This window comes from Erigeron canadensis, chromosome 4 (genome assembly GCF_010389155.1).
Source record: "Erigeron canadensis isolate Cc75 chromosome 4, C_canadensis_v1, whole genome shotgun sequence".
In the NCBI taxonomy this organism is placed as follows: Eukaryota; Viridiplantae; Streptophyta; class Magnoliopsida; order Asterales; family Asteraceae; genus Erigeron; species Erigeron canadensis.
In genome coordinates this window covers 44,509,407-44,534,015 of record NC_057764.1, presented here as the reverse complement: position 1 = coordinate 44,534,015, position 24,609 = coordinate 44,509,407, and the positions used below count along the sequence as shown (strand labels likewise).

The window sequence follows — 24,609 nt, the reverse complement described above, 5'->3', positions numbered from 1 at the left end:
TACCAGCTCGTGACTTTGTTTGTGGCTTTTCAGCAGCCAAAATGTCTTTTGATCTTGGAATGTGTTGTAGAGTGCTATGGTTGCTTGTAGAGGTGCCATGTGGCCTTTGGTACAGGTTGCTTCTATTTCTTTCTTGTCTAAAATTGTTGTTGCGGCGTCCCCTGTCATCTCGTTCCCAACCCCTTCCTTCTATTGGGCCTGCGACATTCCCTGCCGTTTCTTGACCCGTCATAAATATATGGCATTTGTTGGTGACCTCTGTGTACAGTTCTGGTAGATCTCTAGATAGGAACTCCACTAGAGGCTTCCACCTTAGGCCATGCACAAAACCAGAAACTCGTTGGTTTTCGCTAAGGCCTCTTATGAGGGAAGTCTCATCTGTGTATCTTGTTATGAACTGCCGGATGCTTTCATTGTCTCTTCTCTTTATATTATGGGCCTCCAAGTGTATTTTCTTGTACTTTACTTGTTGGCTAAAGTGGGATCTGAATCTCCTTTTAAGGTCTTCAAAACTAGTGACACTTCCTACGGGTAGGCTTTCCAACCATGCACGTGCCGTATCCCTTAGGGTCAGTGAAAACATTTGACATGCCATCGGCACGTTCCACTTCTGCATTCTTATCATGCCATTGAAATGTTTGAGATGATTGTCTGGGTCACCCTTCCCATCGTACATTTCGATGCCTTTTGGTAGCCCTCCCTCCGGCAAAGGGTAGTCTTCAATCCATTGAACGAATGGACCTGGGTCCGTCTTAACAATCATATCTTGTTCGCTGGGGTACCAAGTTGAGGATTGAGGAATGGGATAGTAGGGTGGCTGTGTAGTGTAGCTTCCGTGTGTTCCCATAGGTTGTGGTGTAGAAGATTGACCATTCATGTTATACCCTTGTTGGGGAGTGAGTGATTGGTATTGTGGAACACAAGGTTGGGTGTATGACATCGTCCCCCCAGCGGGTTGGTGAGTAAGGTGTGCTTGTTGGCTTGTGACATTTAGGTTGGAGTAGCCATGATATGCTGGGTTGTATGTTTGTCCCATGGTTTGGACATATGAAGCAGCAAGTGGTGGTAAACTAGGACCTTGTGCTTGTGCCATTGTGGAGGCATTTACAGTAGAGTTGAAGTGGACCCTTGGCCTACTATCTGACCGGGTACGTGGGGGAGCTTCCATTTCTATTTCTTCGTCAACTGCTTCACTCTCTTCTTCGAATAGACGTGTCCGTACACTTCTCATATTCTTCCGCCGAAGGTATTCTTGTATCACTGACTCCAAAACTTCCCACTGCTGATCCGTAGGCCGTGGGAAATCTTGTATGACTGGTGGACTTTGATTTGTAGTAGGTGGATTTTGATTTGTAGTAGGTGGATTTTGATTTGTGATTGGTGGATTAAAGGTTTCGAACCCAGGAGGTAAATTTGGGTTATCTTCCTCCATTTTTCCGTTACTAGATTATATTTGAGTGCGGATGGCGCCACTTGTTTAAGCAAATATATAGGCTTAAGTTCTAAAGGGTTAATCTAGCTTAGGAAGGGTTGAAAGGTTGCATAAGGCTTGTTGGCGGTTCCCAACTGGTGTGAGATTAGTGAGATAATCGCACGCCACCAAGCTTATATGAGAGTGTTTGTGTGTGTTTCATTCTGCCTTGAACGAGATTCATGGCAAGGTATTTATAGGGCCTAAGGAAGGATCTAGACCTGGTCCCAAATCCATGACGCCATGGATGCAGGAAGCCGTTGAGCAGTGCGTCGTCTAGTGTAACAGACTCTTGTCTTCATGCAGTACGGAGGGTGTCAGATATATAGACGTCATGATATTGTCGTAGTCTATGGATGTGTATAGACGTCATGATATTGTCGTGGTCTATGGATTATACTCCATAGCCTAAGGGTGGTAGCCTAAGTAGGCGGTAGCCTAAGGGTGATAGCCTAAGTAGGCGGTAGCCTAAGGGTGATAGCCTAAGTAGGCGGTAGCCTAAGGGTGATAGCCTAAGGATTACGTCAACTAAATCTTTCTTTAAGCATAGCCGTAGGTATACGTTATCACACTTGAACCTAAAATTAATACTTAATACCGTTCTCTTCCCTTTCGTTCTATACCAAAACCAAGCCGCCAAAGAAACAATTTCCTCACTTACAGTAGATTACATCGAACAAATGAAAATAGATTGATGATGATAATGATAAAAGGATGCCTGATGAAGAAAGCCTAAGATGTAAGGGATTAAAAATTGTTTTCTGAATGAGAGTTTATGATGATTGGTGCGTATTGTATTGAAATACGGAAATGGAAATAATGAGTTTGTCAACGAAAAGAATAAGGATTTAGGTGGATGAACTTTAATCAGATGGATGATGGCATGATGCCTTGTTCCTGGGTTTGTTTTGATTTAGGATATATACATTTAAATAGATATAGAATCCACATAGAAAGGCTTGGCAGAATATGTATTAAAAAAATATAAAAAACCTGCTAATTACAGGACACATCAGCAAAAAGTGGTTGGAGCCCCACAAAAGTCGTTTTAGCCGGTTTCAATCCTTAAAATAGAACTTTTTTTGTTGAAACCCTAAAAAAATAAAAGTGTCAAAGTTAGAGCACTTTCCAAACAATAAGTCCAACAAAAAACTTAAATTTTACTTAACATGCATAAAAAAATTATTCATTTATATATTAAAACTCCACCTCTACCTCTAAATTTTTTAGTAAGTATCATATTAATTAATGCACTTTAAAAGCTTTAGGCTTCGTTTAGACTTAAAAAAAAACCCATTATAATAATATCTCAAACATTGATTCAGGTGACATGGTCCATCTGTCCCCCGATATTTTCTAAACAACCAATTAACATCAATCATCTCATATATACCCAAATGCCGGCAGGCGAACCCCGGCAGGCATCTGAAGCAGCGGCGGACCCAGACGCAGAAGCAACATGGGTATGGGCTGAAATCAAAGCAGAGGCTCGGCGTGATGCAGAATCAGAACCGGCGTTAGCCAGTTACTTGTATTCAACCATACTCTCTCACTCTACCTTGGATCGATCCCTTTCCTTCCATCTTGGAAATAAGCTCTGTTCTTCCACTTTGTTGTCCACTTTGCTTTACGATCTGTTTCTCAACACTTTCTCTGTGGACCCTGATCTCCGGTTAGCCGCTGTTGCTGACTTGCGTGCTGCTAGGTCACGTGACCCTGCTTGTGTTTCTTTCTCTCATTGTTTGCTCAATTATAAAGGCTTCCTTGCTTGTCAGGTTTGATTTTTCTTCTTATCATAGTGGAATTTGATTTATTTTTTTTGTGTTAATTGCATATAATTTGAATGAATATATTTTATTTATGTTGTGTGTTCCACATAATTGAACATTTAGTGTGAAAAGGGTTGATTAAAAGGTTTGTTTTGGTTAGTGGCTATTATAATTTGGGATTTGCTTGTAAAATACTCGTATTAGTATGCTTACTAGATTTTAGACCCTTGTCCGACACGGGATTTACGATATTAACAATATTAGATTTTCATACATTTAAGTCATAAAAGCTTACAATTTTAAAAAAAACACCGTTTTAAGTGTTATATTTTGCAAGTTGTAGTACAATAATCATAGGTTCCTCACTGTCATTATTAGCCTAGACATATTGATGAAATTGTTTGTCGTAGTCATTCCACAAGGCACATGCTATATATAATAATTTCTCTATTATAATATATTTTGAAACAGGTGTACTCATAATGTGATATTATTAGGAAAAATAATTAAGAATTAAAATATAAACATATTTGTGATCCCGAACATGACATTCAAGTATATGTATTTAATCATGATGCGCGTTCATAACAAGCATAGGTTTATTTTCAATCACTTGTTCTATGATAATTTGATAACAATTAGGACTCTTCTAATATTTGTTAATAAGTCATTAGGTTTTCAAATAATTTTTTGTAGAAAATGTTTCATAGGTTAAATTTTTTTTATTTAATTAAATGATTGTAAATTTTAAAAAATTCTCTCAAGTTGATGCCTAAAAATAAATATAAATTAAGTATTCAGGGCTAAAAAGTGTAAATTATTGATGGAAAACAAAAAAAGTGTAAATTAATGAGACTTTTTCTACAAATTAATATAAATATTAATATAATAATATATTTGGATAATGATTATTAGGATTTTTAATTTGTAGTTTATCTAAATGATGACATCATCAAAAGTCAATTTGATGAAATCGAACGATGTGATTGGTTAATTAGTCATTAGTTCAACTGTCTTATAGTATATATTAAGATATGTACTTATGTTATATTTTGAGCTTTTGACTTAAGGGTAGGCTCTTTTTTTTTTTCCTTTTTTTTTTAAATTTAAATGTGTCAAATATATTATTTTTTGTTGTAGTATTGTATCTGACTCTCATACTTGTTTTTGAAAATGTCAAACTTTCATTTACTCGGTTGATTTATTTGACGTCTTATAACTTATAAACCATTGATGTGGTCTTGGTTTTGCGACATGGTAAATTACTAAGTTATATGGTTGTCACTTCAATAAAGATTTTGTTTACCTAATGAAACGGTTTTTGGACACATACATCATACAATAGTAATATATCGAACATTTGACAACTACAGTAGATGGTTTGAAGTTTGGTAACAGTGATCAAATGTGACACATTGACATTTTTGTGTACTTATTAATCATATCAAATTTTGATAATTAAATAAAGTTAGGGTAAAAAAAATAAAATCAGCTGAGTTGTATATTTGCTTCAGGACTCCTGAGGAAAATTAGACCCGTTTACTTATAAACGAGTTGCTTCAGGTTTTGTTTGATCTATGAAACTGCTTAAAACTGGTTAAAGAAAGAAGAACACGGCTTAAACAGAAACCTTCTAATCTTCTAAACCTAAAAGTTAATTATAAAGCGGTAAAATTGTCTGATTGAAGTGTTCCACGCCAAACCAAGCCAACCCACCCATTTTGCCATGTCTAATCTTCTTACAAATATAATGTGGCATTTCAATGACTTGGGTAGTTTTGTTAACAAGTTGATTTTACCATTTGACTAGGCTCATCGGGTTGCTCATAAGCTATGGACTCAATCTCGAAAACCATTGGCCCTTGCTTTACAATCTCGGATATCTGATGTTTTTGCTGTTGATATTCACCCGGGTGCTAAACTTGGAAAGGGAATACTTTTTGATCATGCAACAGGTGTTGTTGTAGGGGAGACTGCAGTTATCGGCAACAATGTTTCCATTCTTCACCATGTGACTCTAGGAGGGACGGGCAAGGCTGGTGGTGACCGCCACCCAAAGATCGGAGATGGTGTGCTGATTGGTGCGGGGGCAACTATATTGGGGAACGTTAGCATTGGTGCTGGAGCAAAGATTGGTGCAGGATCAGTGGTCTTGATCAATGTCCCACCACGAGCAACTGCGGTTGGGAATCCAGCGAGGTTGGTTGAAGGTAAAGAGGCATCAAAGCTTGAAGAATGCCCTGGGATGTCTATGGATCATACATCATTCATATCAGATTGGTCTGATTACACTATATGATATCGTTGCCTTTGGAATTTTGATCAAAAAGTACTTTTGGCTATGTATATTTAGCAGATCATTTTGGTCCGACCTTATCCAAAGATGGTTATGTTAGTGTTCTCTTATGAAATTCATATTAATAATAACTAGTTTAGTCGTATATACCACTTTTGAGGGTGCATCAAATGCTTATTAGTTGCACAGGGTTTCTGTTGATCCTATATGGTTAATTGGTTATATGCCTATATCTTTAGCTTATAAATATTGCTTTGTCCTTTACTAGTGCAGTGTGGGTAAAAGCCAAGGTACGTTGTAATTATATGGTCAATAATTACGCTAGGCTAGACATCTCATGATCGGACAACAAACATGGACGATTGGATAGTATGTTCGAATTTAAGATTTCTCACGACGGTTGAGACATCTCATGGAACCTTGACCATTAGGACACCTTAAAACTGCAATATGCTCGTAATAATTTCTAATTTACCCTTTATTCACAATGTGTGCAATGTTTTGTAAGCATCATCTTTGATGTACTTAAAGCAGCAACGATAACAGGTATGACTGGTATGACTATATATTAAGGCTAAGGCTGACAATTTTGACACGGAACCTGTTAACACGACACGACATGTTCTTAACAGAGGTTTCGTGTTTGACCTTAACAGGTTTCGTGTCTTAACAGGTCGTTAAGATTCGTGTCTTAACAGATCCGGACCTATTAGGACCTGTTAAGACATGTTAATATTATACATATATATAAAATACCAAGAATTGATACTATGATTTGATATATGATTATTATAAGGTAAGATGTTTATGAACTTTTGTAATGTAAGGATTATTGTCGCTATATAATAGTTGAGATTTGTAAGAGTTTTTGTATCCTTAAGGTTTTTTTTTCAATATTAGTCAAGAATTCTATAATATACATGTTAACAGGTTCCTTAACAGGTGCACCTGTTAATTTTTGTGTCGTGTTCGTGTTTGAAAAAAATGAAACGATTAGTTAACAGGTCGTGTTCGTGTTTGACCTTCGTGTCTTAACATGTTCGTGTCTTAACAGGTTTCATGTGACCTGTTATGCCAGCCTTAATTAAGGCAAAGAATTGTCAAATTTGTTTAGTGAACTTGAATAAATCCTATTTATATATCTATTTAGTTATTCTTGTAACAATAATGGTATAGTAGAGGATGAAATAGCTTTTGCTAAATATTCATTTATAAAGTAATTTATAAAGCCAAACATCAGGTTATTTTAAAAGTAAAAGGGACAACTATGCAACTTCACCAAACTACCTTGCCTGTCTAAAAAGCTTGCACATAAAACGACATCGTATTAAGAGATATTTCTTTGCTCCTTTTATCATATCTCCCTTCTTCCACATTTCAGCGAAACCAGAGCTCCAAGTTCTCTCCTATGGCATTATCTCTCTCATCATCTATCCAATTCACCATTCAAATACCCAAACAACCCCCCAAAATCATCTGCACCGCCTCAAGAAATGATGCCGCCACCAATCGCCGCCGTGCCCCACCACCAAAACCACCATTTATTCGCAAAGATAACAACTATAAGCAAAAACCCACCACCCCATTTCCACCAAATGATGTAAAGTTACTAACTTTAAGCAAACAAGGTCTTATTAAAGAAACTGTTGAGTTCATGTCTCAGGGTGTGTTTGCAGGATACGATGTTTTTGAGGTTGTGTTGGATTCGTGTAACGATCTTGAGCTGGGGAAGAAAGTTCAGCAGATTCTTATTCGGTCGAAATACTATGGGGATGTGAACTTGAACTCTAGATTGGTGGAAATGTATGTGAGATGTAATAGTATGAGGGATGCACGGAGAGTGTTTGATAGAATGCGTGAACGTGAAGACTTAGCGTTATGGCATTTGATGATTAACGGGTATGTAGATAATGGAGAAGGTGAAGCGGGTTTGTTGTTGTTTGAAAAAATGAAAGAGTTAGGGTTGAATCCAAGTGGGGAGACTTTTAGATTAGTTTTCTTGGCTTGTGCAGGGATTTATTCGATTCAAGAATGTTTGAAACAGTTTAAATCAATGAAAAATCAGTATAATTTGGTTCCAGGAGTGGAACATTATTTAGGGGTTATTGGTGTTTTGGGGAAAGCCGGGCATTTGAATGAAGCTATGGAGTTCATTGAAAGTATACCTTTCGAACCTCCTGTTGAAATATGGGAAGAGTTGAGGGACTATGCTCGAATCCATGGTGATATTGAAATTGAAGACCGTACGGAGGCGTTTTTGGTTCCATTAACAGTTCTGTCACCAGCAAGGAATCAATCAAGAAGTAATATGCTTGAAGGGAAGAATAAGGTTGATGAATACAGAAATGCAGATCTGTATAAGGAAGATGCATACGGTAAATTAAGTGGATTAAATGGTCAGTTGAGAGATGCTGGGTATGTGCCAGACACCCGGTATGTGCTTCATGACATTGATCAAGAAGCTAAAGAGCAGGCGTTGATGTACCACAGTGAGCGGCTAGCAATTGCATATGGTTTGATTAGCACTCCTGCTAGAACGACTCTTAGGATCATCAAGAACCTTAGGATTTGTGGTGATTGCCATAACGCTATCAAAATTATGTCCAAGATTGTTGGCAGGGAGCTCATTGTAAGGGATAATAAGCGATTTCATCATTTTAAGGATGGTAAATGTTCTTGTGGTGATTACTGGTAGATTTTTGAAGGACTAATTGCATAACATGGTAATCAACTAGATCGTATAATTACTTTAGGTATCCAACTTTCGTTGGCCAAAAAATTCTATTGCACTTTCAAAGTTTTGATACTTCTAAAAAAAGAAATTTGTCAAAATGATGATATGGCAGTTAACTTGCCAGCTAGTAATTGGACAAGTTTCATTTTTTTTTTACTAATGTGGCTGGGGAACCGGTTGGCCTAGAATAATACTTCAATCAAAATTTTTTAAACTGTGAGATTTTTTCCGGCTAAACGAAAGTTTGTTGCCTAATACCAAAATTTGATCAAAGTTGGTTACCTTTTTAGTGGAAATTGCCCAACTTTTATATGATCTAAAGATAACCATGGTAGCTATAGATAGTAGATCAACTTCTGCAGATATCTTTAAATTCATCAGCAGTGTATATATTACACGCATGAAACGAAACTCAATGTAAAGGAATTTTATGCTTACTTTATTCAAATCATAATATGCTGCATGAAAAGATGTTACAAATTTATATACAAATCTCACTCTTATGTACAAATTTGATCTCGACATGTAACATATTTCTGCATTGTTCTTAATCTAAGGATTTATTTATACGCACCTCAACCAAACTTTTGGAGAGGTTATAATTGTATCTATACGTCATACAAACCTAGGCTAGGTCATGGAAGAATCAGATGTACAAATGTTAATGGCCTGAATACTAATGAGGAAAAGAATACCAAAGTATGTTGGAATTTTAAGAGACGGATTGTGATGAGGGCAAGGTTGACGACTGGTTCTCTCTTTTGTTCGTGGCCATTTCATCAATAACTTTATCTCGTGGTGGAACCCTCAAATACGCTTTCATAACGTCATAGACTGTAAATCCAATTGCAACTGATGGCACAACCTGAAAGTTGACAAATTACTCAGAATCTTGATATTTTTTTGTCATCTAGAACCAACTAAAATTACCTGATAACGTAAAGGGGACAACTTTGGCCCATGTACTTGTAATTGGGTCAATTTGGAAACTTGAAGTGCGTTTAGTCTCAAAGGGGTCAAATAGGTCTAAGTACCCAAAGTTTATTCTTCAAGGATACAACCTCCTAAGTAGTTATATGCAGGCGTTAGGAAGTGCTTACGGGTTACAATGAGTGTTGAAAGTAAGCATCGCTCCACCAGATAAAAATTAAGTGCATTTTTCCTCTATAATAAAGCTAAAATCTACCTCATATCCAAACATGTCAAAGTGCATTATGACTTCTAAAAAAGAGAAAATAGCCTAAATAACCAAAAACAATCTTCAATATAAGAAAATACCCAACTTTTTTCAAATTCACTGAAAATACCCATAAAATCGCAAGACCGCAAGGAGGAGATGCGGATCGCAAGTAGTGCTTGCAGATCGCAAGCACTCCTTGCGATTCTCAAGCAAGCCTTGCGATTTTGACTTTTTTTGACTAATCCATAAGTAAAAAAGTCAAGAAAATCTCACAAAAAATCTTATCCAGAAGTCAAAAAAGTCAAAATCGCAAGCCTTTGCTTGCGGATCGCAAGCCTTCCTTGTGGATCGCAAGACTTGCTTGAGAATCGCAAGCAGTGCTTGCGATCCGCAAGGAATTTCTTGCGATCCGCATGCCCTCCTTGCAGTCTTGCGATTTTATGGGTATTTTTGGTGAATTGGAAAAAAGTTTGGTATTTTCGTATATTGAAGATGTTTTTTGGTTATTTATGCTATTTTCTCTCTAAAAAATGCACTAAGATATGAGCACTTGACATATGCACTCCCAAAGACCATAGTGATTAGAACATTCATTGTTATAGAATTAAATTTTGGCGAAAAAAAAGGTGTTAGTTGGTCAAGCGACCTGACCGGCCCAATTGTCATGACCTAAGACTGACCCCTTTCAGCTGCACCAATTTTGGCATGTTACCCAACCTGTCTGACCATTTATCATGCCACCTCTAAATATGGTAATGAACAGTTTATAGGAATATCTCACCTTCATATAGTTAATGCTCAGTCCTGAAAATAAATGCTTCCATCCTTCTTTTTGGACAATCATGATAAGAGTTCCCATTGTTCCTTTCAATTGTAAGCTGCTGGAACCCTGTAACCGCTGAACCTGTAATAGTCAAAGAACATGTATCCCGATTCTTGAGAATTACAAACATTTTGCCTGCATGTATACATTTACAACACACAAATGTAAATATTAGAAAATCACACATGAAAGAATACCTGCATTTGCCTCCGCACGACATCCAAAGGATATGTGAAAGTCTGACCAAGTAACCCAGCAACAGATCCACAAGCAAGTTTGACCATTATGTTCTTTCTGTAATCATCAGGGACATGGCTTTTCATTTCCTCATAGAAGTAAAACTTCAAACCCGAGTAAGGAAAGATTCCATAGAGTGATGGAGCTAACAGCAAGATTTAAGTTTATTACAAATAAATTAATGGCTAATTTGTATCATATAAAAGCAAAATGGAGAAGGAAAACTAAATGTAACATTTTTGATCAGTTTACTAAAGAATGGGTGAAATCAATTTATGTTTCATTTCAAAGCGGTCTAACGGATCTATGAAAAAAGCGAAAGATATAGCAAAAACGGCAGCATGTTAAACAGATCAAAGTTTCCCAAAGTGATTTTGTAATCTTTTGTTTAAAAATTTTAAAACACTAGTTTACCAAAATAGCCGGAAAAAGGGGAGCTTTTGGCCAAGCCAACCAGGCCCATTTCAACATGTAGCAAAAAAAATTCCGTGTTTTGATGTGTAACATACCCGCCCATTTTGCCAACTGTACTGCTAGAATTATGAGAACATGGTAACTAAAAATTCATACCTACACCCCGATAAAGCCCTCTCATCCCAGCCTCTCTATAAGTCCTTGAAAAACAATCCCTAATTCCTCTGAATGCTTGTTCGCTAGCCATGGCTCCTTTAATATTCAATTTGGGAGTATCAACAACCTGTACTATCAGATGAGAATCATTACTGGTTAACCATCTGAAAAGTTTTTAGAATCTTTAAACAAGTTATATGTGTGTGTATAAGTTCATGCTCATGGGTGTGTGTGTGCGCGTGTGTTCATGATCATCTCTGTGTGTGTGAAAAGAGAGACACTCAAATTAAGTTGTAGAATGATGATCTTATACCTGATAAGCTAATTTAGTTCTAACTAAATCAAGTGGGTAAGTAAAAAGCACAGCAGTTCCTCCAGATAAAGATCCTGCTAACAGATCAACAACTGGACCGTTTCCCATGCCAGGAAAGTTGTAGTTAATATGCCTTCTATATTGCTCATATGCCATATAATGTAAAGCTGCATAAGGAACAATCCTGGCAACACTAGCTCCATTTCCCCTAAAGAGTGAATTACATACATGCCAGGAAGATATTAGCTTGGAAAATAAAAGTTACAAGAATAACTAGTACAGGTGCCAAGATAGGGCAAATAATCTTTTTGCTAGGATAGGCACGGTCTCATGTTTAAGTAGGCGTCAAAACGGGCCAGGTTAAATTGCATCAATCCAAAAAAACTTTATCCCCAATTCTATCTTTTCCATTAACATATAATGCAAGGTTATTATAACAGAATAATATTGTTGCAAACATAACTTAAACCTTTAAATAAAAGAATTTACAAAGTCATATGCATTTACAGTAGACTTTGGGCAACTTTCAACTGATTTGACCTGCTCTACCAATATGAACTATTCCCCCTTTAGGTAATTATATGAATTTAAACCAGTTTGAGTTAGAACGCAACCTAAACAACTAATCATACGTAATGGGTCCAAATAGTTAATAGATAGAAAGACAAGTCTGGTGACAAACCTGTAAAACCCAATAAGTCCTTCGGTCTTTGCAATCCTTCTAAAAGACGCTAACAATCCTATATCGTGAAATTCACTTCTAGTCTGTAATATAGCATTTGAGAGAAACAACGGTTACTTTCTGCACAATAAAATGCATATACAATACCAAGAATAACAAGCTTTAGAATTAAAGATAGATCACATGATGGTTGTTAGCGACTTTAGAAAAAGGCTTCTAAATTTGGTTCTGCTTAAGGCCATTACGGCGACCCTACAAATAATTTTCCTAATAGCAGGTCAGGTGTAAGTAAACAAATTTATGTGCCGTGCCGAACCATCGTTTAGGATTATCGACGGAAAGAAATTTCAGGTCCTATTTAATGGCATTGTAACAACCAAACTCGATTTTACAAACAATTCCTCTCCTAAATGCATACACCAATATTCGACTCCTTTACTTAATTAAAACCTGAAAGAGGATTTTCACACGCTCAAGAGGAGCAACGATGGTTTTGGCAACACCGCCGGCGACACCACCGGCGATCAATTCTTTCGCAAACAACGGAATTCCTTGTACAACACCGCCACCATTATCATAATTGTTATTACTTTCTGCCATGGCGCGCGCAGGACGGAGTTTCTCTTTCTCTCTCTAGATCCTAGAGAGAGAAAGAAACAATTTTTTTTTTTTTTACCTTTTGCTTTATTATTATAGATAGATAGATATATTAGATAGATATTCAGGAGAGAAGATATAGGAGCAAAAGAGAAAGAGAGGGATAGATATATTGTTCGTGAATATATATTGAGTGTTGAGGTTTGATGAGAGGAACGAATCGATGAAGAAATTATTTGACGAGAAGAAAAGGATGGGCAGAGGGGGTAGGCGTAGGCGTGGGCCACTCCCCTTCTTTTTATAGTTTTTTTTTTTTTTAAAGTTATATACGATCATTTTTTTTTCTAATACCATAAAATTTATTTATAATTTCGTCTCAAATTTAAGTTTACTTGTTTTAAATAGGTGTTTGTATATAAACGAGAGTAAATACCTGCGCGTTGCGAAGATGAGATGGTGGGGGTAATTGCTAGGTCATATAGTGTGATATGTTACAGAGTATGATAGGTCATAGGATTTGATATGTCATAGAATATGATAGTCAAATGTCTTAGCCGTATGGCTCCGCCTCAGATTTAAAAATTCGTCGAAAGTATACTGAATGACATCTCTAATGAAAAAGCATGAAATTTTAAGAACACCTATATAAGTTTTATAATTTATCGATGTACGGTTTTTAAGATAAAAGATTTTGAATGAATTGTAGAAATAAATTATTTATGGAGAATGGAGAAAAAAAATGATTGGTTGAGATTTGAGTAGAAAGAAAAAGTATTATAGTTATTTAAAGTAATTAAAATTAATATTGAAAATTTAAGTTCAATGCTTGAAAATTTAGAGTCTTTTTGCTTTATAATATAATATAGATATAAATATTATACACTACATATACAAAGCCATAACAATTACTTATTGAGATTACCTTTTAAAAATAGATTATGCATTTTGAATAATTAGAATCAAATAATTAGTCGTAACAAAACATATTAATGAAAAATAATGTTTGGATTTGATTATGTTGTTTAAAACCACAATAACTGATAATCTTTGTTTTAGTTAGAGATGATCTTGCCGATGGAATTCAATTTTTTTTCCGAACATTCAGTCGTTTTGGACATTAGTATAACCTCAACGTATAATAGTAAAGCCTTGTATGTATCATAGATAACAAGATGTTTACCATAAGTCATTACAAATATTTACTCCATGAATATCAAACTCAATGATTTTATGTAAAACCAAAATGGTCTCAATTAGTAATTATAATGGTGGCATATTGTTCGCCACTTTTATTGAAATAGGTAAAAAATAAAGGCTGTACAAGAATATATGAATTTATATGATATGATGATAGTAGTTTGCATTTTTGCTAGAGTTGAATAATAAAAGCATATACGTCATATTGAATTCCGTTTGACTTTATATTCTTCAAAGTGGAATACAACACCATTTCCATGTAAAAATATCCATTTTAATATGAGTTATACACTAATATACTCTCTCCTTCGTATATCATTTGCTATTTCAATGGCTCTCCATTGGTTGCATTATTCGAAGTCGGATTCTTTAATATCACAAGGACTATTACAACCCTTTTCCGCATAGCAACGGAAAATAACTCACCGATTGAACAAATGAATAATACAACAAAATATTCAATCCGCACAACGTCAAGATCAAAACACATGATGATGATGATGATGACAATGGCGATATGTGATAGGTGGGTGGCAACTGGTGGTATGGTAGTGGTAGTGATTGCGACGAGTATGGTATATCTGAGTTATTCATATAAAATGTGTATATATATATATATATATATTAAGAGATAAAAAATAAATGGTGTATTATGTAAGTGAGATATTTTGATTTTTTAAAGATTTAATTTTCTTAAAACATATCAAAAGTAAAACCTTATAAATATATTGGTAAAGAAAAAGGAAAATGCCAAATGGTAAATGAAATGGTAAATGAAGCCCATATATAAATTTTTTTTATATTTCCATATCAAGAATTTACCCACGAATTTTATGAGTAAGTGTACAACTATTTATTATACCTTAACGCTGTTAGGACTTTGTTCGCAAATCCAAAAAAGTAATCCAACAAATACTAGACGATTATTATTTAGAAAAAATGATATGAAAAAAATAAAAGAAATTAATAGGCAAGAGTAAAGACTCAAGACTACGTAAAATCACAATTGGCTGTTTGGCTTTACTTTGGTAGGATAAAGCATTTTTCTCAGAAAATTTTTCTGAAGTTTCTACCAGGCCATCACCATAACCCGTTGGATGACTGGGCTTTAATCATAACTAGGTTTTTGGTTCAAAAATCAAAACCAAAAGTTGAATATAGGTTGATGTTCAATAACTTAATTAGGAAAACCCAGACCGAAGGTTATATATATAAAAAGGGTCAAGTTCATAACATTACTTGTTAAACTTACTAGGTAAAAATTAAAATCCATGGAGACAAAAATCCAGGAAAAAAAATACACATGTAAAGGTTAGTTATTGTAAAACAAGTATTAAAATAAAACATATAAGACAAGATCCCTTAGATTATGATAATGTTGATGCACGGAGATTCACGATGTATAAGCATATATATATATTGATGCATGATGATTTTCATGATGCATAGTAATTTTCAGTGAACAAAAGCTTATTACTTTATTTGTTTTACTTTAATACTTGTTTTAATTTACCTAGAACCTACACATGTATTCATAACACTGCACTTGACATCCTTTTTTTTTTTTCGGTTTAGCAATTACTAATATCTGTAAGCTTAAAATGTTAGCCAAAAGTGTTTACGGTTTTAGCTAGTGATAAGTGTCATCTTGTTTCTAATGCAAGCTTAAGGTCGTCTTTTCCATATGTAGGCTGTAATCAAATCATAAGCAAAATGCTGAATGAATTTACAACCGGTTATATGCCATGGTATAATCTGTTAGTACAAATATTTTGACTGAGCTAGGCAGGCAGAACGGTTAGTTAAAAGATGCTTGTAAGTGATGTAGACATGTACTCGTATATATAAGATAAAAGGATGCAAGTTTGGAACTAGCTTCAAAGATTTGTACAATGAGCATCAAGACTTCCCAAACAATCAAACACAAACGGGCCGGTTCAGTTTCATAATAAAACAAGAAGATAAGAAAGGCCTCTTTCGTTGCATATATTTATTTTATGTAATAATACTCTGACAAATGGAACGTAGGACGGCCAAAACACTTGCTAAACATAACTATAAAAACAAACCACTTTATCAGCATTAAACCATCAACTCATAACCACATTATCTTAATATATAAACCACTCCTGCCTGTTAACACATTAAATGGCTCGCGGTCTTTGCTTGATTGTTGTTCTAGCATTGTCTGTCATCGCGGCCCATGCGGCGGACCATAGCCCTCTTCAAGACTTTTGTGTAGCGGATATGAATGGACAAGGTACCATTGACTGTTTTGTTTTACATTTTAACCATCATCATCATATTCATTGTAGCAAACCCTTGGTATGTACGTAGTATCTCGTTTAAGTTTTGGTTTAGGGCCAAACTGATTATGAACATGTTCTTGTGGGTTAAATTTTCCTACTATTACTTTATTCCTTCAACTTTGTAGCTAATATATTTTGGTCCTCATCTAATTACTCATGATGAGATTAATTTTAAGATTTTAAAGAAGTCCATATAAGTCTCGAGTTTTGATGCCAATATTTACACAAGGGTCATTAATATTGTCGAAACGACATCCATTCATTTAGAAACTTTTGCAACATTTATAGATAGTAAAGAGTAAGTCTTTAGATATGATGCAAGGCTTTAATGTTTTGGTGTAATATATCGCAGTACGGGTGAACGGATTCGCTTGCAAGACTCCAAGTTCGGTTCAAGCAAACGACTTTTACTTTGGTGGCATGCATATTATGGGCAACACTTCAAATGCATTGGGATCAAGTGTGACCCCAGCTTTTGTATTTCAAGTACCAGGATTAAACACACTAGGGATCTCACTTGCCCGGCTCGACTTTGCACCAAGGGGAGTTATCCCACCTCACACTCATCCCCGTGCTACTGAAATCTTAACCGTCTTGGAAGGCCAGCTTGAAGTAGGATTCGTGACATCAAACCCTGAAAACCGTCACATTTCAAAAATACTAAACAAGGGTGACGTTTTTGTGTTTCCTGTGAATTTGGTGCATTACCAACGTAATGTCGGAAGCTCGTATGCAGTTGCTATGGTTGCCTTGAGTAGCCAGAACCCTGGAGTGATTGCAGTAGCTAGTGCGGTTTTTGGCTCAAACCCAGATATATCAACTGATATTCTCTCAAAGGCATTCCAAGTCAGTGATGATGTTATTACTGACTTGCAACTTAAGTTTTAGCTTCAGTAGTTGAGTGAGATAGTTCATCTTGTCTTTGGATCTTTGTTCGAGCTCGTTTACACAATTACATCTCATGTCTAAATACATGCCAAAAAATCCATATTACTAGTACCAATTACTTATTGACAATCAAGAAACTATATGTGGAATATATTTTCAACATTATATTATTCTTCAAGTATTTACAGCATCCAACTTAAGTCAACCATATCAGAAACTTATTTCATAACAAGATTATTAATTGATTAGGAAGTACCCTAATTATATAACCTTCTGAAACGGTCAAATATTTGTTAAGTGACTAAAAAACTAATGTTTACGATGATAAAGCTTGAATAACTCATGAACACAAGGTGTTGAAGGGGCTAGTGATATCAAACATTGCATACGTACGTATTGACAAAACATACTTTATACTCCCGAAATTGATGGAACGAAAAGTAAAAGTTCAACAGAATCACTTTAATTTCTAAAGGAATATCATAGCCCCTTTTGATACCAAAGAAAAGAATTTTACTACACTTAACTTTAGAAAGGGGAATATAAGTTTATAACCACTTTTGGAGTTTTGGTGTATGATACCATATTTATATATTATAACCACTTTTGGTGATTGCTACAAGATTTATATATTACAACCACTTTGGTGTTATATATATATATATATATATATATGCAAGCCAATCATTTAGATTGCTATATATTCCACTCAAACAAAGTGACAGTTCATTGACAGGCTACAAAAAGAGAAGGTATTATTGCTTTTCATCATAAATAAATGCATCATATTCTCCTTTACAAAATACAATGTTTCTGTTTTTATGACCACCAGCCCTACAAATGAATATGTCCACCATTTCAAAGAATATTTTCCCCATTTCTCCTCTATATCTACATATATGATATGTTGTATATATCTACCCTTGAATCGGAAAAAAATTAAAAATTGACAAAAAAATTTTACCAACAAACTGTACGCAAACCCCGTGATTGATCTTTTTTTGTTTTGTATTGCAAGAAATAATTTTTACCTCTCAATGGTGTTCGAGTGAGGTGATGATACCCGGGTTTTTATCGGTTTTAGCTTCAACCCCATGCTTTCCGGAGATAGTAGCTCAGGAGATATGCATGATGGACTTAGTGGGCTCCTCGGACTACCCGTAAATTGGCTCGGCCTATAAAGTCCATACCCCATTAAAAAATACTCCATGGGTATCAACATTGCATGTGGTTGCTCTTCTGTCACCATTGATCCACAAACTTGTACCTGCATAAAGTCAAAGTTACAACCAATGCTTTAGAGAATCCGATTTTTATTGTATTTTTACACTTCTTCAACACACAATTTTATTCTTTTGAACTCGTTCGTTATGATCATGAAATTATCAACCTCTCATATCAAACATCAATGCATTGTATCAATGTTGACATTAAAAGTAGCTAGTTTTTCATTGTAAAGTCAAAACCATTTACTGTTGTTTGAAAGTCAACACAAATTATTGTGCATTAACAAAAGCCCTTCTTCTTTTAGGTGCTTTTTTGCATAAGATAAATACACACATCTACGGAGACAAAAGTACTCCTTGTATGATTAAAGTCAAAAAACCCTTTTGCATGAGATATGATAAACTCCAGGGCATTTTCAGCAATCTTTCCTAATTGTGGTGTGCTCCTTGTATGATCTAATCAGGATATCGATCTTTATTATTGAAAAGCCATAACTTCAGATCAACTACAGCACATATTTGACAATCAAAGCAAGATATTACATACCTCAACAAGAGCACTATATCGCCTGTCCAATTTTGCAGTCATGTGAAGTGATTCAGAATGGAACGGGGAACTATCCCCAACAAAGATAAGCGTTCTGCATTTTAGCTTCTTCAAACCTTCGGTAATGTCCGGTCTCCCATCGATTGCTTGCAGATACCGCCAGACGTTTATACTCTGTCTTTCATCTAATAACTGCAGATATATACACAAATATTAAAATAAAAATGTGTACAAGTTTTTAACCATTCAACTGTAAATAATGTAATATAGCAGGAACAAAAGGAGCTCAAGACTAACCTTTCTGCAAGATTGAACTATATCTGATTCTGGGATTTCTGGATTACCTCGAACTTCCTAATTTATTTAAAGACATTTCGTTAAATAGAACCCCTAAGCATGGCATTATAAGAGAAGTATTTTTGTCGCGAGAAGTTGGAAAGTACCTTGCTGAAGTATCTTTGAAGCAAACATTCTTTCAATAGTCCACACATACCGTAGTAATAGAGCAAATTCGACATCAACTGCACAATAGATCAGCGTTTTGGTTAATACCGAAGTTCAACATTTTTGGTAGGGGTTACGGTGAACAGTTGATGTCAAATATTGTCAGCACTAAATAAATAAATAAATATTATTTCAACAACAATAAGATCATATGTTTAGAAGGTTATATGTATTGGAAATAAACTTTGGCCAATTTCTGATCCTTACATTTTTTATCTAATGTCCCAATTGACGCATTAGAGAACACATAACCCAGATTAATATACGTGCCAAAGTTGCCACCTTTGTGCTTCACTATGAAATTACACCCTCTAGAGAGCATTATGCAAAAGAACAAACCTTATTGTAAAACCATTCGGTCCATGAAGGTGCTTTGCAAAGAGGAGAAACAAGTATTAAACCAGTAACTCTGTCTCTATACTTCGTCTGTGATATAAAACCATAGTTAGTCAAACACCGCCATAAAGAACAAAGATTAAGTTTCCATAATTATTAACGAAATTTATGTGCAGTCTCACCGCAAAGAGTGTCAGGATGTAGGCGCCCGCCATAGCCCCCATGCACATCACTGCACCAAGCCTTAAAATACATGGTTTGTTAAGATCAACGTATACATTCAATATGAATAATAATATTAGTACCAAAATCAATGGCTAAACAACTTACCTAAAATAATTGAGGACCTCGAGGATCTGATCACATAAATCCTCCACAGATAGAATGGGATCATCTGGACAAATTGCTGCTGCTCCTAACTGCAACAACTCTTGTACAAAGCCCACAAGAGAACTTTAACGTTAATTACAATATACATAAACTTTTTTCAAGCACGAGGTGAGTAACAGATGCTTGGATTTTCGTTTTAAAACCGACTATTTGAAGGACTGTCACTACAAGTACGACATCCTGTTTTTGACTACCTGATTATTCTTGGGTCAAATTATCAATTCAATACCAATAGAAACAAAGCTGATTATCTAAGGATATAAGTTGACATTAATTATTAGTTACAACCCCTTCCTTTGACTAAATGCCTCCCTTTTTAACGGAAAATGTCTTCATTAGTCATTTAATCTATTATTAATTTTAATAATCACAACCAATTATTACTAGTTATGCAGCCTGTTTCACTAAAACTGATTATCTGATATCAGCAATTGATTATTCACCATCACATAATCACTTTCGAAACACACATGTGACACGCTTATATAATAGGTAGTATATGTTCACAGACCTCATGCCCAGGTGGACTGATGTGATAAATGCAGAAATTATGGAGAAGTAACGAAGCCGCTTCGGGGCAGAAGAATAATCCTTGGAAACACAACATATCTGCAAACAAAAATCACAGGCAGAACTTGATTAGAGCATATGAGACAATCAATGAAACTTAAAAGAAGCACAAAGTTTTCACAGCTTACGATTTAGAGCTAAATCAGGATATGTAATCAGAGGTGGCTTTTCTTGGTCTCCATACACAATTACAGACACAGAACCACGGCCAGTCCGAATGATATGCTCCTGAAAACAGTGAAAACATTTCAACCAATAAGATCATTGAGACGAGAAACCCATTATGAGTAAACAAATAGATTTTGTTTCCAAAAGAAGATGGGGACATAGTTTTGTACGAACAACCATTTGTTTTAAGCTTCAAGATGTTATTCCTGATCGTTTATATGTTCCACAAGAAGTCGGCTGAATATTATTATAAAGAATCTACAAACTATATAAACCAAAAACTATGAACACGCAATCATTAAACTCTAGAGATGTCAATGTTACATTATAACTAAAGGTAACATTTAACAATGTAAGAATTCGACTATGACGGATAAACTTACAAGAAAAACGATTGCAACAATTAATTCATACAAAAGATATAAAAGGACATTTAAGCAAAGATAATGAGTCATAACCTCAAGATAATGACAATGTAACACAATGCTTTTGAAGATTGCAAGTTTTTACCATAAATAAAAAAACCTTCAATTAAAATTTAAGCCATGTCAGTCAATATGAAAGCACTTCAACAACAAAATTGCAACAAAAAAGGGACATGTGGCCAAAATTTTCATCTTTTTTCACGTCTGTGTACATTCGACGATAAATTAACCCTATAAGGTATATGCTATTGCTTCATATAAATAACAGTCATTATAGAATGAAGATACAAACAAAGAGAGGAATTAATTAACAGCTAGCAGATTACTGACCACATACACATAACTCACAAAATTTATGCTTTGAATATTAATAATTTTTGGAATTTAATATTTCAAGATTATAACAAACTAACAATGGAACTAAAACTCAACAAGAGATCTACAAGAACATAAGTCATTTACTGACAGCTTAAAAGCAAGTAAATTGTATTGTCAACAAAAATATAAAAATCAAGGCGAAAAAAGGGTTTCTATGTTGGAAAGGAGCATGTCATCCCATAAAAGTGCATCAAAATCAACTAATTTATATATTTTCTTTATTAAAAATGAAAAGATTAAGAAACATTAGCTGCCCATATTTGCATTTCATTAATCAAATATAAAAAAAAAAAGGTTCGAACACAGGGTGATAACCAGTCGAAAGAGAAATTTCCGGGAAACCTGAACCGGATGAAAGAAAAAAAGGTTTCTAAAATGGAGATATAAGCCCATTTAAGAATTTCATTAAACACCTTAAACTCAATATATATAGAAGTAACAAAAACCAAATCAAGAAAAAGGGGGGTTTCTAAATTGGGAATGAACATTAGTTCATCTCCAAAAGCACATCAAAAAAACCCACTAGATTACAACACAGTTTACACATGACCAAACACACAAACTCAAAGATTGCAAAAAAAAAAAAAAACTAGTTAAACCCACATAAGCATTTCATCAAATACCTTACATTCAATACAAGAAAAATCAAAACTTTCATTGATACATTTCGTCAAACACCTTACATTCAATCGAAATATGCATATCTATATCTATATATAAAACACACCTTTCCACCAAGATAAATGGTTTCCATATCAACAGAGACGGAATCAGATGAATCCGCCATGGCCGTCTGCTTCTTACTTTCTCTCTCTAAACCTGTGTGTATGATTCTTTCTTTAATATATAACTTGTTTCTCTCTCTAAAAACTCTCCTGTACCTCTCTTATCATTTATAAGCTGTAAGCTGCTTCGGTGGCTTATATACGAAGCAATTCTTTCCACTTTTATTATCTCATCTTTATTATTAATTTTTCTGTGTATATATATATATATATATATTTGTTTGTATCTATATTTCTTTTTCTCTCTCTACATTTGTCTGTCTGTGAATAAATTTTGTAACATTTAATTTAGTTTAATATTTAATATATATATATATATGGAAATGAGTATATAAATATCTAAGTTTAGATGTCGAACATTCATATATTAATTTTTTAAACAATACAAATCATGAGTAAAGATATTCATTAAATAATAAATAATAAAATATTAGTATGTAAGGGGTTTTACACTTAAGCTTAAGTATCGATAACCTTATATTTTCTTTTCTCAGTATAACTATAAGATAATAAGTTACGTAAGTGGTCCTTGTATGTTGCATGAAGTTATGGTTTTTTTATTTTAGTTTTTAGAGCTACATTTACAGTCCTTACTTTATGTTTATCTGTAATTTGTTTACTGTTTGTTTAGAACGAATGCTAGACAAATTCTAAGTTGAAAAGTGCAAAACAATAACTTGAGAATAGATATATTACTTGATTCGTCAAATATTTGGAAGGTTTTTCTCATTTTTGACACAATTTTTGCACCTTATATAGATTTCAACTACTAAATTGAAAAGCAACATAAATAGATTGAATCATACTCGTAATATGAGAGGAGAATATTTTATTTTTTTTAAATAATATAAATTAGAGGGTAAAGTATTAATAAAAAAATAAAAAAATCTACATATCTTATATAAGATATATCAAAAACCACCCGTAAGACATTTACATATGTGATATTTCAAACCAAAAAAAAGTACTCGTAATAAAATTACAAGCCCTTTTATTCAACACTCCAATCTTTATGTAAAAAACATTTGATTTATAACTTTATAGTACCATTAATATGTTCCATATTATAACTCATTATTTTCATTATATATTCGATAAGTGTCTTTAAGATATGACACATAAAATTAAAGATTTATATGAAGGTACATATACATTCACGTCAATAATTGTTTTCTCCCTTAATATGCACCAAATCTAAAAGGTAAAAATATACCTAATAGAATTCGATCTTGTAGTTTTATTGGTAATTTTATTCATGTTATGACTTTAAAATGACAAGGACTAACCGTATAGGGTGTTTAAAAAAAAAGAAAACCCAAATGATGAAATTTATAGTTTCTATAGGGACCACTTGTGTGATATACACTTGAAAGAATTAAAAATATGGAGAAATTGAAATAAGAAAACATAAATAAAATGTGTTGCGGTTAGCTTCCACCGACGGTATTCTCTCACTCACATGGGGACGCGGAAGATGATAGCGATTTCTCCGTGACAACTAACGGCTGTTAACCCCGTTTGGTCAAATTTAACCATGGTTACCGACACCTTGGCATTTGGCTTTCGACTTTAAAACGTCGTCGTCGTCACGATCATTGATATTTATTTTTTCTGTTCTTTTAAATAAACAGAATATTATATTTATATTTTCTTGACAAAATCTTAGATGTCGATACTTGTTATTTCATGATCATTACCATTAATTATTCTATGATAACTATTCTCTGTCCCGTATATTCTTCTGTTTATTCTAGGAACCGACTTCCTATACTTTTGATGAGCTAAACATGTCATTTTGACTAAATTAATTTGGATACAAATATACATTATCATTACTAGTATGAGTTAATTCATAATTTCATGTTAGATGTTTACTTGTTTATATAAATTTATATATATTTGTGTATTTTTTCATAGGACTTTACAAAAACATCATTTGATAAACGAGAAATGTTAAAAGGAGAGATAAAGAGAATAACCAAACATACCCTTGATGTCATTACATGATTTCTCATGTGTGAAACTTATTATTAGCTAGGTAACTTTGCTATATTTATGGGGTGGATATGGTAACGATTTTCATATGATCACAGAGATATCTTGATTACTTAGTAAAAATATTATTAATTCATTTGTATCCCTTAGATTTGTTTGGGAATCGGCTGTTGCAGTTTTTCAGTTATATTTCCATTCCATTTGTAATTGGACGCAACT

The 24,609-nt window shown here is 34.3% G+C and overlaps 5 protein-coding genes and 1 long non-coding RNA gene across 6 annotated transcripts; 3 read left to right on the top strand and 3 right to left on the bottom strand.

The window, feature by feature from the left end:
- Positions 1–2,767: 2,767 nt before the first annotated feature.
- On the top strand, positions 2,768–5,681 carry LOC122596244 (serine acetyltransferase 5). The gene is made up of 2 exons (XM_043768793.1): positions 2,768–3,246; positions 5,051–5,681. The coding sequence occupies exons 1-2, from the start codon at positions 2,869–2,871 to the stop codon at positions 5,537–5,539; spliced, it is 867 nt and encodes a 288-aa protein (XP_043624728.1). The 5' UTR covers positions 2,768–2,868; the 3' UTR covers positions 5,540–5,681.
- Positions 5,682–6,881: 1,200 nt separating this feature from the next.
- Positions 6,882–8,255, top strand: LOC122596151 (pentatricopeptide repeat-containing protein At2g15690, mitochondrial-like). Its single transcript, XM_043768681.1, has one exon. It carries the CDS (start codon positions 6,945–6,947, stop codon positions 8,229–8,231), a length of 1,287 nt encoding a protein of 428 aa, XP_043624616.1. The 5' UTR covers positions 6,882–6,944; the 3' UTR covers positions 8,232–8,255.
- A 433-nt stretch (positions 8,256–8,688) lies between these two features.
- Positions 8,689–12,766, bottom strand: LOC122596152 (mitochondrial carrier protein CoAc2). Its single transcript, XM_043768682.1, has 7 exons — positions 12,526–12,766; positions 12,076–12,158; positions 11,394–11,601; positions 11,081–11,207; positions 10,471–10,655; positions 10,232–10,354; positions 8,689–9,135 (listed from the first exon to the last, which is right to left on the bottom strand). The coding sequence occupies exons 1-7, from the start codon at positions 12,673–12,675 to the stop codon at positions 8,983–8,985; spliced, it is 1,029 nt and encodes a 342-aa protein (XP_043624617.1). The 5' UTR covers positions 12,676–12,766; the 3' UTR covers positions 8,689–8,982.
- Positions 12,767–16,013: 3,247 nt separating this feature from the next.
- Positions 16,014–17,066, top strand: LOC122597318 (putative germin-like protein 2-1). The gene is made up of 2 exons (XM_043769925.1): positions 16,014–16,129; positions 16,531–17,066. The coding sequence occupies exons 1-2, from the start codon at positions 16,018–16,020 to the stop codon at positions 17,064–17,066; spliced, it is 648 nt and encodes a 215-aa protein (XP_043625860.1). The 5' UTR covers positions 16,014–16,017.
- Positions 16,413–17,577, bottom strand: LOC122597320. The gene is made up of 2 exons (XR_006323418.1): positions 16,887–17,577; positions 16,413–16,812 (listed from the first exon to the last, which is right to left on the bottom strand). It is a non-coding gene; the product is annotated as an uncharacterized LOC122597320 (long non-coding RNA).
- Positions 17,578–17,795: 218 nt separating this feature from the next.
- On the bottom strand, positions 17,796–22,554 carry LOC122596287 (protein NDL1). The gene is made up of 10 exons (XM_043768836.1): positions 22,338–22,554; positions 20,768–20,867; positions 20,581–20,678; positions 20,010–20,098; positions 19,862–19,922; positions 19,683–19,769; positions 19,283–19,360; positions 19,137–19,193; positions 18,840–19,031; positions 17,796–18,333 (listed from the first exon to the last, which is right to left on the bottom strand). The coding sequence occupies exons 1-10, from the start codon at positions 22,395–22,397 to the stop codon at positions 18,094–18,096; spliced, it is 1,062 nt and encodes a 353-aa protein (XP_043624771.1). The 5' UTR covers positions 22,398–22,554; the 3' UTR covers positions 17,796–18,093.
- Positions 22,555–24,609: the final 2,055 nt, after the last annotated feature.

Coding starts and splice junctions, on each gene's coding strand:
- LOC122596244 (XM_043768793.1), top strand. CDS start 2,869: ATGCCGGCAGGCGAACCCCGGCAGGCATCTGAAGCAGCGGCGGACCCA. Junction 3,247..5,050: donor AAGGCTTCCTTGCTTGTCAG/GTTTGATTTTTC, acceptor CCATTTGACTAG/GCTCATCGGGTTGCTCATAA.
- LOC122596151 (XM_043768681.1), top strand. CDS start 6,945: ATGGCATTATCTCTCTCATCATCTATCCAATTCACCATTCAAATACCC.
- LOC122596152 (XM_043768682.1), bottom strand. CDS start 12,675: ATGGCAGAAAGTAATAACAATTATGATAATGGTGGCGGTGTTGTACAA. Junction 11,602..12,075: donor GGACTTATTGGGTTTTACAG/GTTTGTCACCAG, acceptor TTCACTCTTTAG/GGGAAATGGAGCTAGTGTTG. Junction 10,656..11,080: donor AGGGCTTTATCGGGGTGTAG/GTATGAATTTTT, acceptor TCTTGCTGTTAG/CTCCATCACTCTATGGAATC.
- LOC122597318 (XM_043769925.1), top strand. CDS start 16,018: ATGGCTCGCGGTCTTTGCTTGATTGTTGTTCTAGCATTGTCTGTCATC. Junction 16,130..16,530: donor AGCGGATATGAATGGACAAG/GTACCATTGACT, acceptor AATATATCGCAG/TACGGGTGAACGGATTCGCT.
- LOC122596287 (XM_043768836.1), bottom strand. CDS start 22,397: ATGGCGGATTCATCTGATTCCGTCTCTGTTGATATGGAAACCATTTAT. Junction 19,361..19,682: donor CCGAATGGTTTTACAATAAG/GTTTGTTCTTTT, acceptor TCTATTGTGCAG/TTGATGTCGAATTTGCTCTA. Junction 19,032..19,136: donor TAGTTCAATCTTGCAGAAAG/GTTAGTCTTGAG, acceptor ATATATCTGCAG/TTATTAGATGAAAGACAGAG.